The 18,332-nt window shown below is 40.8% G+C and overlaps 1 protein-coding gene across 1 annotated transcript; it reads left to right on the top strand.

Annotated features, from left to right (window-relative positions):
• Nucleotides 1-12,394: 12,394 nt before the first annotated feature.
• Nucleotides 12,395-17,194, top strand: LOC149943999 (uncharacterized). The gene has a single exon (XM_090176264.1). The coding sequence runs from the start codon at nt 12,395-12,397 to the stop codon at nt 17,192-17,194; it is 4,800 nt and encodes a 1,599-aa protein (XP_090032390.1).
• Nucleotides 17,195-18,332: the final 1,138 nt, after the last annotated feature.

The raw sequence follows: 18,332 nt of genomic DNA, 5'->3' as shown, positions 1-18,332 counted from the left end.
TGCCATTGTAAGTATGCCTCGCCTTTTTATAGCGGTTAAAAAACGTATGCCGACTATTTACTCCCCCCTCGGCTTTACTGCCAAGTAAAATGCGTACAGAAATAGCCCTTCACTAAAAATGAAGGCCTACTGGTTGCTATTTTAAGTACTTTTTGGCCATAAAAAATTCGATGGCTGAAATGAACTTTCTTGCTTGGGGAAAATGACTAGATTTTAAAGAAACGTTATTTATAGTATTATCAAATTCATTTTTTAACATTAATTAATATCAATAAAATCGTTAAAAATCTGATTTTAGTCAAATAAATCGTTTTTTTTTTTGTGGATACTCGAGACCCAACCTTCCAGTGGAGACTGGAGGATTATCGGTACTAACTAAAAGTATAATTTAAAAAAAGTATATAGATTTAAAATTGAATATCTCCATAAAGCACTAAAATGGCCAAATGACCAACTTGTGGGCCCCCGGTCATTAACCGGGCCAACGCCCACCGTTTGGGCTCCATGTGACCAACATGGTTTAGCACAATGAGGGCTTGACATTCCGTATCTATTGATGTATCTATTTATTTTTAATCTTTCATGATGTCAGCTTTAAAAAATTTAAGACCTCAAGTGCCCGAAGTTTAAGCCGTGAACGTGAGAGCACGCTTTCACTTATTGATTATATCATTGTCCTATGTGTCCCTATGTCCGAAATTAAGACCATGACTGTGAAAGCCCTACAAGCTTCGTGCATAGTTTAAATTTTGCTCAGAAGTATTGCCGCCTACAGAGCAACGTTTGATTCTGTACTCACTCAAGTTAAAATTTCAAATAATAGTCATTGTAGAGTCAATGAAGGTTAGTGCGATCAAAATATTTTTTTTGGAGTTTACTTGAAATTAATCCTGAACTAACTAAATATAGCACCCTCTTAAGAATTGGTACCATTAATATGACTCCTTTATCCTACACAACTTCGCAATCAAATTTAATATCAAATAAATAGTTATTTAAAGGGAATATAACCTCAAGTCTTTTTTAAGGTTTTTTTATGTTTTTTATGTTAACAATTTAGGCGGGAAATTACTAACCAGCGCCAAAAATATCTGAAGCCATAGGAGGGAGCGGGAAATGGTCGAAGTATTGGTGTTCCACACCAAAAAACCTGAGGTTATATTCCCTTTAAATATTAAATATTAATTATTTAATTTAATTCTGTTACTGATCACACTTACCCCCAAAATTCGGGGCAAGTGTGATAGGGGGGTGGGGTAATTGTGATCACGTGAAATTACATACAGACAAGGATCGAACAAGGGTCGAAAAACTGCCTCGGGCCGAGGCCGAGGGTTCAAAAATGCTCTGCCTCGGCACCGAGGCAGAGGCCGAGGCCACTGTTAAATGAATAAACGTATAGAAGTGCATGTTTAGTTTTTTAATGGTTAAGAAGCGTCGAAGTGGTATAATTCTTGGGGTTTGAGCCACGACCCCGGCTGTATATTGACCCGCATTTCAAACACTTTGCTTTGGCCGAATCATAGGAACAAACCTCGAAAAAATCCCACACTAGAGACATTGAAAGTTTTGAAACAAATTGCAACCGACTCTTTAAAACCTTTCGCTTTTCTACTGTTCCCACGAGAAGATTCTAAAACAAAACTAAAACTAAAAAACTACCGAATTTTAGCGCATGGGTACGTCGAGACTCGAAAGTTCTAGATTTTTCGTCCCTCCAAGCAGCCCCGCCCCCTCAGGTTTCGCTTTTCGACGGGTCCCACGAAAATAACCTAAAACAAAAAATACAAAACTAAAACTAAAACTTTCGAGTATGGACTCCTCCCCCGCGCAAGACAGGGGGGAAAGCGTTTAAGGGGGGGTAGCCGTAGCTGGACGATCGTCTCCACATATTCATTCTCCTTAGATATAAATTTTACGGTAGAAAATGGGCCAAAATTTCCGTTATTCATGTTTTTAATAAGCGCGAAAAAATCCTCGGTTCCTCGGCTATATTTAGACGACCCTCGGACCGAGGCCAAGGGTTTTCCGAATAGCCGAGGCTCGGTTCGATCCTTGCATACAGAGGTTAAATATGGTGTCCATTAAGGTTATATTTATTTCGTAGCTCCAAAATATTATCTTATTAAACTAAAGTACCCAGATTCTTATATAGCTAGCTAAAGCTTAACCTTATCTCTTTTAGTAAGTTGACATCAAGAAAATTATAAAAAGTTGTCGTATAAACCATAAATTATTTTACCACAATTTAACATTGATTAACTGATCACATTTACCCCACACTGCAAAATTAGAAAGTTTTACCAGATGAAGCCCGTTTGCCAGTTAGGGAAAAAGTTACAGAACTTTTCTTTTGGGCATAAAATCTATAAACACAAGTAGAAGAGTATAACGTTTTTTTACAACTAAAAGTTTAAAAACTAAATTCAAATTAAATTAATATTGAAAATATACAAAATGTGCATAATTAAGTATATTTCAATATACATTCATCAAATATGTATTTATATTTATTTATATTTTGTTAAATAATAGGGGGTGGTCACACTTACCTCCATTGACCATAAATAAAACCTGTGCAATTAATTATAACAAGTATTCTTGAAACCAAACCCCTACAACCTGCGTGAACTTGCAAATCTTTCAAAAGAGGGGTTATGAATTGGGAACTGTTAGTTCTAAGAATTTGAAACGCACTTTAAACGCCCCCTAAAAATACTTCTTTGTTATAACCTAACCCCCCTAGTTATGATCAGCTTTCGCTCTTGCAAATATTTCGAAATAGGCCTACCATTAAATGGATAATGCCAGTGTAATGTCGAGAAATGCAACTAGTGTGAATATTAGAATGGAAGAAGCTGAACATTATTTTAGAAATAGAATTGATGCGGTTATATTAAATTTTGAAAATATTGTAGAAAGTTGAAAACCTGAAGAATACACCGAATGCAAAGGCGATATTATCCAGTTAAGATAAAGCACTAACGTTTTATCAAAGTTCCGTCAAATGTCCAAAGTTAGTTTATCCCCGAGATGTTGGCATGTGCGAAGCCACTCTTTATGGGATCACTGCCACGTGAAACGATGAACAATTTGGAGAAATTATTAAATAAGCATCAACATTGGCCGGAAAAATATCAATTATAGTTCAGATTCCACCAGCATGTCGACGCGTTTCTCTAGTATCTAGTTTACTTTATAGTACTCTAGAGAAAAGGTCAGACGCTGCTTCAAAAATTTCGCTAAAATTTAAACTTATTTTTTGCTAAATTTTGTATAAATTTAACTTTGAGCTAAACAGGAGGTTAACAAATAATGCAAGTTTATATAAGTTGCTATCGGCATCTGACCCTCAAAATGACAATTTTCTAGATTCCGAAGATGTCAATACATTTTGCAATGTTTTTCACACATTTGAATTTTATTTACCTTCTCTAAAATCGCAACTTCATTTGGCTAAAAACCTTTAAGAAGCGTAAAATGTTTTCTTTGGAGGACTGCGACAGCTCTTTAATTGAAATGGAAAGAACAGTATTTTTCTATTGAAATTCTTAAATCTAGTGCTATATGTTCTCCAGAGTCAAGTGCCTCTTGCGAAAGACGTTTTAGTGCACTAAACATAAATAAATGCTACTCGCGCACTACCATGACGGAAAATAGGCTGCCAAACCTCGGACTACTTTCAATGAATAGAGATCTAACCGTTGTAGACGAATTTGCAAAACTCATAATAGAAGAATGGCCTTCTTTATTAAACTTGATTAAAACAAATTAAGGATGAAACAGTTACAGTTATTTACGTTACTTTTTGTAACGTCAACGCTAAGAAATGATTTGGAAATGCATGTCTTAAAAAATGTTTATTGGTGGTAGTTTTCATCTCCGTTTCCCCCTCTTCTTTTTAGGGACCAATTTCTGAACCAGTGCTTACTCACTAAATATTTCGCCATTGGTTGTGGTATCTAGGAGCAACAAACACAGCACTGCCCACACAAGGAGAACGCAACCCGTCAAAAGTCGGTCTATTTTCTTGCGTACAGTTTTCATTGGTTAGACGCTTTAGCGCCTGCTGCCGTCGGAAGGGGAAAATTCGGAAGTTGTCTTCGCCCTTTCCGTACAAAGTGCAGCGTAAAGGTTCGTCCAATGAAATTTATGCACAAAACTGCGTTAGCGTGTTTAAAGGCTAGCTGCGTTCTCCTGGTGTTTGTTGTCGGAAATAGGACTTTTTAACTAAAGGCACAGGCTGGGGGTTGCACAATGGACCTAAGGTCGAAGTGAACGGCTTTCCACCCCTTTCAATAATAATAATAATAATAATAATAATAATAATAATAATAGCGTGTTTAAAGGCTAGCTGAGTTCTCCTTGTGTTTCTTGCTCCTAGGTGGCATAGCGTACATGCATGAGAGGGAGTTTCAAGATTTGAATAAAAAACCGTTTGTTTTTAAGTAAATAGTTTTCGCAAGAATATGAGAGGGAGCTAAGGTGCAAGCAGCTACCAAATGAAAGTTTTAAATTCGATTTATTAGATTTGGTTTTTGAGGGGTTAAGCCCGGAAATTGGCTATGGTATCAATTTAGCTGCTTGTCAGGACTTGCAGAACTTAGAAACGGAGTTCCCCTTTGCAATGAGAGTTTTGGCCCGAAGGAAAGAAGCTGATTTAAAAACGGTTAGGAGGGCTGGCGTGTGTGCCACTACCTTCTCGTTCAAATTAAGTTAATGTCAGCCGTAATCAAGGTGGCCAACTCGAAGGGGCTGCTAAAAACTGTGCGCTGTTTTAATTGTAGGGAGTATTGGCATACTGTTAGGGAATGCAAAGTCCCGAGGGTTGATGGTAGGCCTACAGATATTGGTATACATGGAAACTCCATGGTTGGCCGTTATTTTTGCGCTCAGGTGGGCCATATGTTCAATGAATGCGGGGAGTCAGGAGGGCAAGTTTTAATGAATAATGTTTCTGCCGAGAGCAGGCCGAAGGAAGTCGAGTTGGGTCAGTTTCCAAAAAACGTGCAGGGGGGGGGGGTAGACAATAGTGGTTGGCCGCCGACCGTGAATACCTTGAGGGGTAAGACACTCTGCGAACTCGGTGTACACTGCCGTAAATTTGACAGTGCTAAATGGAACTCTCGAAAATGTGTACCTTTAATAGTGCTAAATGCACGAACTCGGTGTACAGATTATCTGAGACTGTCTTACCCCTCGGAATACCTCCCCAATTAGCGCTATTAATGCCCGTTATAATTTCCACCAACGAATGGCTAAAATTGACATTTGTCAACCTAATATATTTCGAATTGAGGGTTTAATAGATACAGGTGCGAAGACGTTTGGACAATGCTTTTTCCAAATTGGTCACCTTGTTATGTTTGTGATCGGTCACGTTCGCGAACGGTCAGCAGTCAATGATTTTAGACGAACAGCAGTTAACAATTTTTATCAAGAATAATCCTTTTTTCCATGGCTTCAGGGTTATTGCGGATTTGCCATATGAGACTATAGTTGGTAGGGATTTTTTAGTTGCTCACTATGGCAAACTTGATTATGAAAGAGGTACAGTCTCGCTGGGTAGGTTTAGGTCTATTGAAATTTTTTTCATACAAGATGAAGGTAGTGTAATGGTTCCGTGGGATAATAGAGGCTCTATTGACATAGTGGTCGATAGAACCAATGTTTCCCCAGAAATGAAAACATCCTAATTAAATTACATCTCCTCTTAAGTAGGTTTCCTGCTGTGTTCGCCCCTAAAATAGGTCATATCAATACAAGGACAGCTTTGCCTATTGCGCAGATACATATAGGGTGTATCATCCATTGAATGGGGAATAGTACCACTAGCATTACAGTTTCAATCTGGCTTCCGCGAAACAACTTTTTAAAAATTGAGAAAGCTATCATTTGTCGGTGGCGTTACCCGCTGTTAGCGGCGGGAACTATATCCTATGAAAAATACTTTTTCCAATATTCAACCTTGAAAGTGATAGATGGCGCCACGATATAATGATAGAGTTGACGGGTGAGTGCACTGACTCCAAATTTCAGAATTTGTTTCGCGAAACCACGACTCCCGAACGGGCCTGTGTATTTCTAGTGGTACTATTCCCAATTCAATGATCTCGTCAGAAGCAAAATTTGATTGGCTAGCACCAGTGGTTTTGGTACCTAAAATAGATATGCCTTTTGCGGATGAGGGTGAGAAATCAGTTGACGCATCTACTCGCTTATGTGTCGATTTTCGGAGAATGAACGCAGTTTAAAGACCACTATCCGGTGGCTAAAATAGATGAGGTGATCGATGTACTAGGTCAACATCATTTTTTCTCACATTTAGATATAGATCAGCGTATTGGCAGGTGGCCGTACACCCTGATAGTGTTGAGTAAACTGGTTTCACCACACATTCAGGAAATTACAAGTTTCTAAGAATGCCTTTAGGACATATCAATAGTGGGTCAATTTTTAATATAATGATACAGAGAGATCCGAAGGAGAGGAGACGTCATGCTGTAGTCTTATATTTTGATGACATTAATTTAGGGCGCAGAAAATGGGAAGAGCATCTAGCTGCTTTCGAATATGTCTTAAGGTGGCTAATAGATGCAGGTCTCGCTTTGAGGTTAGACAAATGTAAAAGACGGTGTTAGAATAGATTCGGGTAAATTACAAAGAGTCCGTACGTGCCCCAAGCCACGTAATGTTAAATAGTCCGTGAGCCAGCTATTGAAACCATATTTGCGAAAAGTCTATGGTCAGATTTAAGAACAATGTCTTTTTCCCTTAAAAATGTTCTTTTTCATCGAGCTGAATGTTTTGAAATTTAGCTTTTTGATGGGATCGTGAAATCCGGTTCTGGTTTTCAATCGATTTTCCAAAAATAATTGGTAAGCTTCTTCGTCTTTTCTCCCAGCGGAAAGAAGGTCTTTAGAAACCTCACTCGTTGCTGCCGCACCAGTAGAAAGACTTACGATGTCGCATGCAACGCCGCCAAAAGGATTGGTCCAGTTACTCTCTAGTAACTCGACGATAGAAGAAACGTCTTCTTCATCCCTTTTTATTCGACTTTTTCCCAAATCTGGGTGAGATATTCCTGGTTCTTGTAGAGAGATTTGTTCTCTCAACTGTCTCAACGCATCTGCTCTGAATTCGGCAGTGAGGTAATAACGGGAGGGAAACTGTTCCAGGTATGAGACTAAAACCTCGAGTTCCACCAGCAGTTTGAGTATCTTTATTTACTGTCTCTTCGGTAGCCTGGTCAATAGCGATTCGGGCAAACGGGTTGTTTGGCCGAAGCTGAACTGAAAATCCGCCGTCGTAAAAATGTTCAAACAATTCCGGAAACGTTTTATTGAGCTGAGTCATTTGGCAGTAATAGACAGGTAAATATCGAGAATAGTTAGGTTTATCCATGGCAAATATCCATGGAATGATTTCTCGGATCGCGGATAGATGCAGATACCAATTACCTTCTCTGTCAGCCCGAAGGAGTCGTAGTAAAATGGCAACCATATCTACGTAGGTCATCCAGAATTTTGCCAGAGGGCCTCTCTCGTTTCGCAAGATACTAATAAATTCAATGAATTTATTAATAATTAATTCGCAGGACACGTTTACTACTATAGACTCGTAGGTATTTGGAGATGGGTCCATCTGAAGTTCTTGGAATACATTCGTGGCTTCTTGCGTTTTATCGGGTTGCTGACCTTCGTTTTCAAACCACACAACGAAAGCTTTCCAAGCTAGTCTCATTAACACTTCAAAGGTAAGTTTATGAAAACGTACGGATCTGTTGTAATGTTTACCTTCCAGTACCTTAGTAATGGAGCCTTCAGCTATAACTCCCGATTCCACGGCCAGATCACGTAGTCCGGCGTCACCGAACATTTTGCCAATCACAGACATAAAATTGCATATTGTATGAAAGTTTCCCATCATCAAAGTTACATCTTTAAACATTTCTTCGTTTAGCCAAACTATTTCCGCCACTTTCGCATATAGCGCTTGGTCGCAGACCACGGCTATGCTCTTCAGATTCAAAGTAGATTTAATACGAAGACAGTAGCGCACGACTTCCTGAACTGTCGACATATCTGTTGCTGGGGCGTTGATTGAGGGCAAGTAGCCTACTGAATCAGCCGTCACTGACATTGATTTTCGAACTAAAATATTAAATCCAGTCCAAGAGCTTAGCTTTTGATCTGGCGAATTTGAATTTCTCGAGATAACCCAAATTAAATCTCGAAAGTAAGCTTGATTAGATGCGACAATTGCGCGCTCAGAATGATCGTTCGGGACTATAGGAGGAGGGCCTTTTCTTTTAGAAACTACGTAAGCTTCAAGAGGGTTATCGTAGAATGTAATAGTACGTTTCTTGTCATTCTTACTTACATTGGTTATTGGCAACGGAGGATTGCACGCTAGAGATTGACGTTGAACAATTATTCCATTTACGCGGTGGGAAGTACCGGCTCCGCTCAAAACTTCTTCCTGACGATCAATGTTATCAAATGCTAATACTGTAGGAACATTTGGGTGTATTTTGTAGGAAAGCGGTACTAATTCTCTTTCGAAATTATCTAGCTTTTCGATACATAATGATGTATCTATTTCTTCTAGCCTTGAATAGGAACAAGAATTGCCAAGTCGATTGATTATTTTTAGCAACTCAACATTCCCTGTTAACGTTTTCACGACCCATGGAAGTAGAATATGCTTTGGCGTGTTTACCTGGCCGGAACTAACAGCGTAAATAATGTCTTGGTCTATCGACCAGGAGACCCTGTAGATACGATCCGAATACGTTAACTTTTTACCTCCAATCAAATTATTAAGAAAATCAGTAAGGTTTGTAGGTATATTTAAGTACTCCGAAGACAGTTCTTTGGGATGAGGAGGCCATTTTTGTTCTTGGACAGTATTTTTTATGTTTTCTCGAAGTGCTAAAGCTGCTCCGCGAGTTAAAGATAGCGATTCCTTCGCTTCCACTCTCGCTTCGTACTTTAACATTAAACGAACGTACGACTCTGAGAGCGAGTCAACGATAGACAGTCTTGTCGTACGTAAATTCTTCTGTTAACGTTAAAAAATATTATGGACTCTCCAAACTCAATTTCAATTTTTCGGCGCAAGTTATTCTTAGTCGAGTCAGATACTTCATGATCAGCTACTCCGTTATTACCCATAGATAATATAACCCTTTTGGTAAGGTCATGCAGAGAACAAATTGTGCTTCTTACGAATATTTCATGGCGTAGATCGTGAAACAGTTCCGCGAAAGCTTTGTTTTCAATACTTTTGTATCGATCTGCCTCTTCTGAATCCAGTTGAGCATCTTGATTTTTTGGTTTCCAGCTTGTATAGTATTTGTAACACGACTTCTGATAGTGAGCTTCTGCAGCCACTATGTCTCGTGAGGTTATCGCTATTAGTCTTTCATCACATTGTTCTATTGCCGTCTTTCTGAGCGTTTGGTCTGCTCTTAAGTCTACAGACTGTATTAGCGGTTCTCGAGTGTTAGTCCCTTTAATATACTTAGACGTTTTATGACAAAATATGCAAACCTTTTCATACACTCGAGAGTGTGATGGACCTTGCCTCGAAGAACGTCTCGAATCGTCAACTTCCGCCGAAGTTGATGGGTCTTGATTTAGTTTTTAGAATTTACCCAAAGTTTTTTTAGACGTAAACTTGTTTTTGCAATTGCGATGGTAGTATATCTCGCTAAATAGCGTTGTATCGTCATTAGCTAAGCGAAGAAGCGGTTCAAAGTTCCTAATCTTAGCCACATTACAAAGAGATTTCCATGACCGTTCGTCTTGAGAGCGGGTAAGCTCCGGTGAAGGCGATTCTATATTGCAAAGTACGCGTGTTTCTCTGCGCTGTCAACTTTCTTTTCTATATTTTTTCAACATTATTTAACTTAACTTTTATTAAATATAATATTTATATTTCACAACAAAAGGTTTACTAAAATAATGACCCCAACCTTGACACATACTATGAGAGACTATCTGCGCGTGTAATAGTTTTTCAAAATAATATTAGTTTTGGCAAAAAGAGCTGCGAAACGTTTGTGGTCGTTCCACGGCCTTTGAACTCCTTTTTGTCTCACCTCTCCGACCCCCCCCCCCTATAATTGTCGTAATTTTACCACTACACTCCTCAAATGTCCGATTGCTACTTGTCCAAACCTCCCTTAAAAAAGTTTAACTTAGACCCGTCCGTATAGTTTTTCCGCCGTATCTCTGGAAGGTTTCAGATTGCTTCACTTTCGGGTCGCTTCCGAAAGCGAAATTCTGTCATCCCCCTCTGACTTTTATTATCGTAGCACCACTAATAAGTACACTAGCGACTAGTGAAATACCTTAAACGAAAGATAATTAGATACAGAATACATTGTGTTCGTTAATAAAATCTAGGTGGCGCTGTTTAGTACTGGGGAAGCCAAACGTAGATGTATAACGGAGTAAAAATGTGGTTTTTTGAATTAACAGACAAACTAATCTATTAACGATAAATATGTACAAAGCATAAATTGAAGACTATTAATATCTGTAATTTAAGGTACTGCACGTTGAGCTGCAATATTAGGCGACTGAGATACGACCGTTTAAAGATATGTTTCCGACGCCATCTTTAATGGGGCGCCATTTTTAATAGCTGGGCGCTAGAGGGCGCCGGCAAACGGTTCCTGACTCCTGATACACTACTTTACACAGAAATTTTATTTTCCTTTGGTCAGAAGATTTATTGTCGAATGGTCGATTTTAGGCACCTGGCTCACGGACTATAAATCTTAGGATTCTACCCGCCCAGTTATTCAACCAGGCCTAGGTCCAACCTATGATGAGACCGAGCGCAACCTTCAGGGCCAACTTCTGGTGTGACCCATGGGGTTGAGCAAGGGTCCGTTGGGGACAAGACCTTAGGTAAAAAGCAAACGCGAAATCAACGCCGCAGAAAAAAGAAGAGGTCGGAGAATAACCCCAATGAGGGCAGTTCCTCCTCCTCCTCCTCAAATAAAAGATCTAGGGAGCACGATTCCCAGTCTCAGGCCTCTAAGAGGTCTAAGGCCCAGGACCAGTTAAGATGGCCATTCTCAAAGATGGCTTTCCAGTAAGTGAAATTTTGGTAGAGGAAATGTGCATCATTCAGCGTGGTGTTCTAGAGCGTATAGATGGGATACCTTCGGGTGACTCTCTACCACGTTTCTGTAACTTTGAGCTGAATGGTGGAGCCGTTCTCTACCTTTGTAAGGAGGAACTTACAGCGGACTGGTTGAGTAGTGCTTGTGACCAGAACGAACACGTTCTTGGGGGCACACGGCTTTTAGTAATGAATGCCAGCGACCTACCAAAGCCGTTCATGGTTGCTTTTCGTACCAAGGACGTCTAAACGAAGGACTCTAAAATCCTTCTAAAAAGGTTACGTACCTTCAACCGTGCGCTTAACACGCAATGTTAGAAAACTATAACGAAGGCTGAAGAGCCAACTGCCATCCGTTGGATTTTCCAGATGATGGTGAGTCAGTCAAGGTCATCAAGGAAGCTGGGCATCGGGCAGAAACGGGCCTAGACAGGGGTGTTGAAACTTTCGCGAGAAGTCGCCATTTTTTATTTGTTTCAATTAAATTTGATTAAAGTGTTAAATGTTTAGAGTAATAAAACTTGTATAACGTAGTCAGTAATTTAGTTAATCCACAAAATGTATTTAAAAGTTAGTTTAAAATTTTGGTGTATATTTCGCGGTTCCCTAAATAAAATAAAAATATTGGCTTGTTTCCGGTCCGTTCGAGGGGACTAGTAAAATTGTAACTCGCGTGGAGAAGGGGTTTGGGAGGACGGCCGGAGCTTGTTTCCGGCCAATATCCTGCCAGGCCTCTTCTAGAAAATTCATTTCTTTTGTATGATTGTGAGCGAGCCTATAAAAACTCCAGGCTCCAACATTATTCATGTTCTTTTCGTTCATCGCGGGGTCTCGTAAATGACCAAATTTTTAGGCGTCTCCAAAAGAGATTTTAGTTAAGCTCCAAACGAGCAAATCTTGTAAATTTGTAATTGTAAATAAAAGTTGTTGTTCAGTTTTTAACTTCAGCATTTTATTCTCAACAATAAGTAAATTCAGTTCGTTCGCGAATAATTTTAGTCGGTCCTGAGTAGATAGATATTTTAGAACTCTAACGCTTTTTCAGTCGGGTGTTAGGGTTAGTATTCGCCGAAAATAAGCTCTCCCAATTAGGGTTAATGTTAATTTTAATTTTAACCCGAGCTACGTCCCGCAACATGGTGCCGAAACCCGGGACGCAAGGATAATTTGGACGGTGAACGTGATAATCTACAGGACTGTGGGCTACAACGCGAACGGACATTATTTCGAATAGCGGTAGACATAAAAACGGAAAATGTCTAAAACGGCAAACGGCGACCAATCGGGGTCGAGTGACAATCAATCAGCGGATCCGGCCGCGAAACCAGTGAACAAACATTTAACGGCGAAGCAGCTCAACAAGCTCAACAGGGCGACAGTTCTGCGAGACACTCTTCGTGCCGGCGTCTCTCGTATCATCACTCAGTTGGATACGTTATTAGCGGACAGCAATTCTGACAACCAAGAAATCGAAGTCAAATTAGGGCTTCTATCGCAAAAGGAGGCGGCTCTTCAACCACTAGACAACAAAGTTCTGGATCTAGTGGACATCACGGAACTCGACAAGGAGTCAACGGACGCCCAAATGGTACAAGAAAGTATCACGAGCGTCGACATCAAGGCCAACCGGCGCTTGAGAAAGGCGAAGGAGGAAAGCACTTCCAACGCGGACACCATCATCGTCCCCAGCAGGACGGCGAAATCCAAACTACCCGTTCTAAACATCGCAAAGTACAGCGGCAACTACTCGGAGTTCAGCGGATTCTGGAGCCGGTTCGAGTCAGCGATCGGCAGAGATCCGGATCTACTGGACGTCGAAAAATTCTACTACCTGGAATCGTACCTGGAAGGTGAGGCTAAAAGCGTTTTAAATGGTATGAAAGCTTCGGACGCGAATTATAAAGAAGCAGTTAAAATCTTAAAGAACCGATTCGATAAAAAGCATCTGGTAATCCACGACCATATGAATCAGCTTAGCACTTTAAGGCCCGTCGAAGACGCGAAAAATGTTAAAGCACTGCGTAGGTTATTCGATATGATTGAGGCAAATGTACGTAGTTTAAGGGCTTTGGGGGTAGACACGAGTAGAGGGGGGTATTCAGTCTGTCCGACAATCATAAGGTGTTTGCCGGACGAAATTAGAATTAATTACAATTTAACCCGCCAATCCGGCTCGGAATGGGATGTGGATGCCTTAATTGAATTTTTTAGAGTACAATTAGAAGCTAGGGAAACGTCACTTTTTCTGGGCAACCCTCTTGATACCGATAAATCGCACGGGTCTCGCGACCAACATAGGGAAAGAAATGGGAATTACAATAAAGATTACCATAAGCCAAAATTTGATCAGACTAAAGCCAAGGGTAGTCCGGTAGCGTCCGCGTCTGCGTTGGTAGCTGGAGTTCATGAGAGGGAAGGAGCTTACTGCATATTTTGTCAAAATGACAGGCATACCTCGAACGCGTGTAAAAATCATTCTTTAGAAGATAAGAAAAGAATAATAACGGGTCAAAATAGGTGCTTTATTTGTATCAGGGTGGGACACAATGCTAGATATTGTAATTCGAGATTTAAAAATTGTAAATTATGCAAGGGTAGACACCACCAATCAATCTGCTATAAGAATGAGGCAAACATCGCGAAAACGAACCCGACGTCAGAAGGGTTCACGGTAGAAAAAGAAGGTGGGTCGCGGGGAAAAACCGAACCCATATCCGCGCATTCCTTAGTGGTGCCAGTCTCTAGCGGAACAACGGTCCTCCTACAGACCGCCAAAGCTAACGCTAGAAATCCAGATAGTCTAGGAAAGGGGCTAGAGATTCGTTGTCTTTTAGACGGAGGTAGTCAGGCTAGCTTTATCGAAGAGGGTGTTGCTAAGAGGTTAAATTTACCAATTGTCGGAGAACAGGCTATAACTATTCACAATTTCGGAAACCAAAATCCAATTAATATGAAGAGGAGAAAAGTCAAAGTTAGGCTTCAAAACGTAAAAGACCCCTGTAGGTTCGTTGAGATTATCGCTATAGAAGTTCCGTACTTGTGCCAGGCGGTGACTACGGTGAATTGCGAGGGGATAGAAAAAATTCTCAATCATAAGGGACTAGAAATGGCTGATCCAGCGGGGAAGGCCTCCCTGTCAGATGCAAATATTAGCGTTTTAGTGGGTGGGGATCATTGCTGGGAATTGGTAACCGGTAAAATTGAAAGGTTTAGTCCCCTCTTAGTAGCCTTAGAGACAACTTTGGGCTGGGCGATACAGGGACCGACAACGGGGTCCCAAGGAGGCATAAATAGTCAGGTTATAACTGTGGCCAAAGTCAGTATCGACAAACAAATTTCTGACACTTTAAGGGGATTCTGGGAACTAGAGTCCCTCGGAATAAACAGCTCGGAGCTTGAAAGCCAAGAGCAGGGCGCGATTTTAGACCAATTTAGAAAAGAAATTAAGTTTGTAGATGGGCGGTACTCGGTGACCTTCCCGTGGAAAATAGAAAAGGGGGTTTTGCCAGACAATTTGTCGTTAGCTGAGAAGAGAATGAAAAGTCTGATTAGGCGTTTTAGACTCGAACCCGAATTGTACGCCGACTACAAGAAAATTATCGAGGAACAATTAGAACACGGGATTGTAGAAAGAGTTCCAGAAGGGGATGGGGGAAAGCCAGGGACATTCTATATGCCCCACCAACCAGTTAGGCGCGCGAGTAGTTCAACTACAAAACTACGCGTTGTTTATGATGGTTCAGCTCACCTTAGGGGGGCACCCTCCCTTAACGAATGTATTTATAGAGGTCCCAAAACCACCCCGGATATCCTATTGCTTGTCTTAAATTTTAGAACTCACAAGGTGGCTATGATAGCCGACATAGAGAAGGCTTTCTTACAAATTAGTTTAGCGAAAAGCGAGAGGGATTCGGTTCGGTTTTTGTGGGCCAAAGAGGAAAATGGGAAATTAGTGGACGGCAATTTTGAAGTGATGCGTTTAGCTAGGGTTCCCTTTGGCGTAACAGCCTCCCCATTTTTGTTAGCGGCCACGGTAAAATATCACATTGACCAATATAGGAAACCCCATAGAGAGGCCGTAGAGGTGTTAGATAACGAGTTGTACGTAGATGACCTACTAACGGGGGAAGAGAGTGCGGAGAAAGCCTACACGCTATCAAAAGAGGTAACGGACATAATGGGTCAAGCCAATATGAAATTACGAAAGTGGCAAACTAATTCCGATGAACTTAGAGCCCTGTGGGGAGAAGAAGCGGCAAAACCTGGAGCCCGAACGGTATTTGAAAGCGAAGGGGGGCTCGACAGCCAAAAGGTTCTTGGGTTATTATGGGACCCCCAGACGGATAAATTTTCATTCAATTTAGAAGGCTTGATAGGGATCCTACAAAATATTAGATCAACAAAACGTAACGTACTGAGCTCGGTCGCTCAAATCTTCGACCCCCTAGGGATACTAGCCCCATTTACAATTAAAGCGAAATTTATCTTTCAAAAACTGTGGGAGTTGAAAAGTGGGTGGGATGAACAACTACCCCTAGAATTAGATAACGAATTTTCAAAGTGGTGTGAGGACATACCGAAGGTTAGAAGTATCGCTCTCGATAGACATTTTTTTGATGGGTTAGTGGACATTAGCAACGTGCAATTGCATTGTTTTTGTGACAGTAGCACTAAAGCCTACGCCGCTGTTGTCTATGTTAGATATCAAACGAAACATTTTGAAGTAAAAACGTCTTTAGTAACGGCAAAAGCTAAAGTTGCCCCCTTAAATCTCAAGACTCTAACGCTTCCCCGTCTAGAGCTTATGGGGTGTGTTTTGGGAGCTAGATTAGTCAAATACGTCAAGGATGTGTTCAAAAGGCACGAAATACAGACCTACATGTGGACGGACTCCACAATAGCGAGGTACTGGGTAAAGGGATCGTCCGGCGAATGGAAACCATTCGTTTCCAACAGGGTAGCCGAAATACAGGGGTTAACTGATCCGGGAGACTGGGCGCATTGTCCGGGAAAATCAAATCCCGCCGATTTACCGACTAGGGGCATGGGCTTAGGTGAACTCAAAGATAGCGAGTTATGGTTCGAAGGTCCCCTATGGCTTAAAAAAGAAAAATCAGAATGGCCCTCAGATCGGGATCTATTAGCTAACACCCATATCGAAAACGATTTAGTGGAAGAAAAACGGAAAACAGTGTTGGCTACCGAATGCGCGGAAAACCCCGGCCCGACTAGCTTAATCGATTTGGAAAAATATAGTTCTTTGAATAAGGCACTTCGCGTATTAGTATATGTTCAGAGGTTTATAGATATGAAAACGAAAGTTAATCACGCCGTAGGACCTATCACGACTGAAGAATTGGCACGAGCAGAAATCAGCTTAGTTAAAAGGGCGCAAAATGACGCATTTTCTAACGAAATAGAAATTTTAAAGGCTAACAAAAGGTTTGGCAAGAACGCGAAATTTGTAGCTTTAAGACCCTTCTTAAATAAACAGGGCCTCTTGGTGGTAGGGGGAAGACTAGAGCAGTCAGAGTTAAATGAAGAACAAAAGCACCCTATCATATTAGACAAAAATCAAACTATTTCAAAACTAATCGTTAAACGCAGTCACGATGAGGTCTTGCACTCTGGGGTCCAGCACACCTTAACGCAGGTGAGGGAACGCTATTGGATTATTTCGGGGCGTCAACTGGCTAGAACCGTCGTAAATGGTTGCGTAACTTGTAAGAGGTTTAAAGCAAAACCTGGGGACGCCCATACAGCTCCCATACCTAAAGATCGCGTAACGGAATCGGAACCGTTTCAAACTGTAGGCATTGATTTTGCAGGCCCTATGTACGTTAAAAACAAGGGGGACAATTCCAAGGTTTATATTTGCCTTTTTACACGCGCAGTTACGAGAGCCATACATTTAGAATTAGTGGGATCTCTAACGACCTACGAATTTTTACTAGCTTTTAGGAGAATGATTTCTCGAAGAGGCATACCACACGCAATTTATTCCGACAATGGGAAAACCTTCATTAGGGCTAACAAGGATTTAAAAACCATTTGAGAAAATATTAGAAGCGACGAAGTGCGGAATTTCTTCGGTAACAAGGGGATCACCTGGAAATTTATAACTGAAAGAGCAGCTTGGCACGGTGGATTCTATGAACGATTAGTTCGTTCAACGAAAACCACTTTGAGAAAAATTTTAGGGAGATCATCCTTGACCTTCTCCGAGCTGGAAACAGTTTTGGCAGAGACCGAAGCGGTCATAAATTCTAGACCCCTGACATTTGTATTTAATGACGTGGGAGAACCCACACCTTTGTCGCCGGCGCATCTCTTGATTGGCAAAAGGGTTACGTGTCTGCCACCCCAGATAGTTTCAAATAGAAATATACCCAATACACGGGCAAATTTAGTTAGATGGAATAATTATAGAGAAAGGTTAATCGAACGCGTGTGGAAACGTTGGAGGTCCGAGTACCTCTTAGAACTAAGATCGGCGCATCACAGTGCTTTAGCAAAACGAGAAACGGAATTTAAAGTAGGTGACGTAATGCTAATACATGAAGACAAAATTCCTAAACAAATGTGGAAACTCGGTATAATAACGGAGCTCATAATTGGTCGTGACGGGAAAGTGCGGTCTTGCGTTGTAAGAACTTCAAATGGACACCATATTCGGCGACCGATTCAACTATTGTACGCGCTCGAAATCAAAATTGACTGATGTTGCGAAAGTGTAATAATTATTTGAAAAATACTTTGTATTTTTGGGGGGAGTGTTGAAACTTTCGCGAGAAGTCGCCATTTTTTATTTGTTTCAATTAAATTTGATTAAAGTGTTAAATGTTTAGAGTAATAAAACTTGTATAACGTAGTCAGTAATTTAGTTAATCCACAAAATGTATTTAAAAGTTAGTTTAAAATTTTGGTGTATATTTCGCGGTTCCCTAAATAAAATAAAAATATTGGCTTGTTTCCGGTCCGTTCGAGGGGACTAGTAAAATTGTAACTCGCGTGGAGAAGGGGTTTGGGAGGACGGCCGGAGCTTGTTTCCGGCCAATATCCTGCCAGGCCTCTTCTAGAAAATTCATTTCTTTTGTATGATTGTGAGCGAGCCTATAAAAACTCCAGGCTCCAACATTATTCATGTTCTTTTCGTTCATCGCGGGGTCTCGTAAATGACCAAATTTTTAGGC

The sequence above is a fragment of the Leiobunum rupestre genome, chromosome 5 (assembly GCF_980474605.1).
Source record: "Leiobunum rupestre chromosome 5, qqLeiRupe1.1.hap1, whole genome shotgun sequence".
Lineage (NCBI taxonomy): Eukaryota > Metazoa > Arthropoda > Arachnida > Opiliones > Sclerosomatidae > Leiobunum > Leiobunum rupestre.
This window is presented reverse-complemented; position numbering and strand designations above follow the sequence as displayed.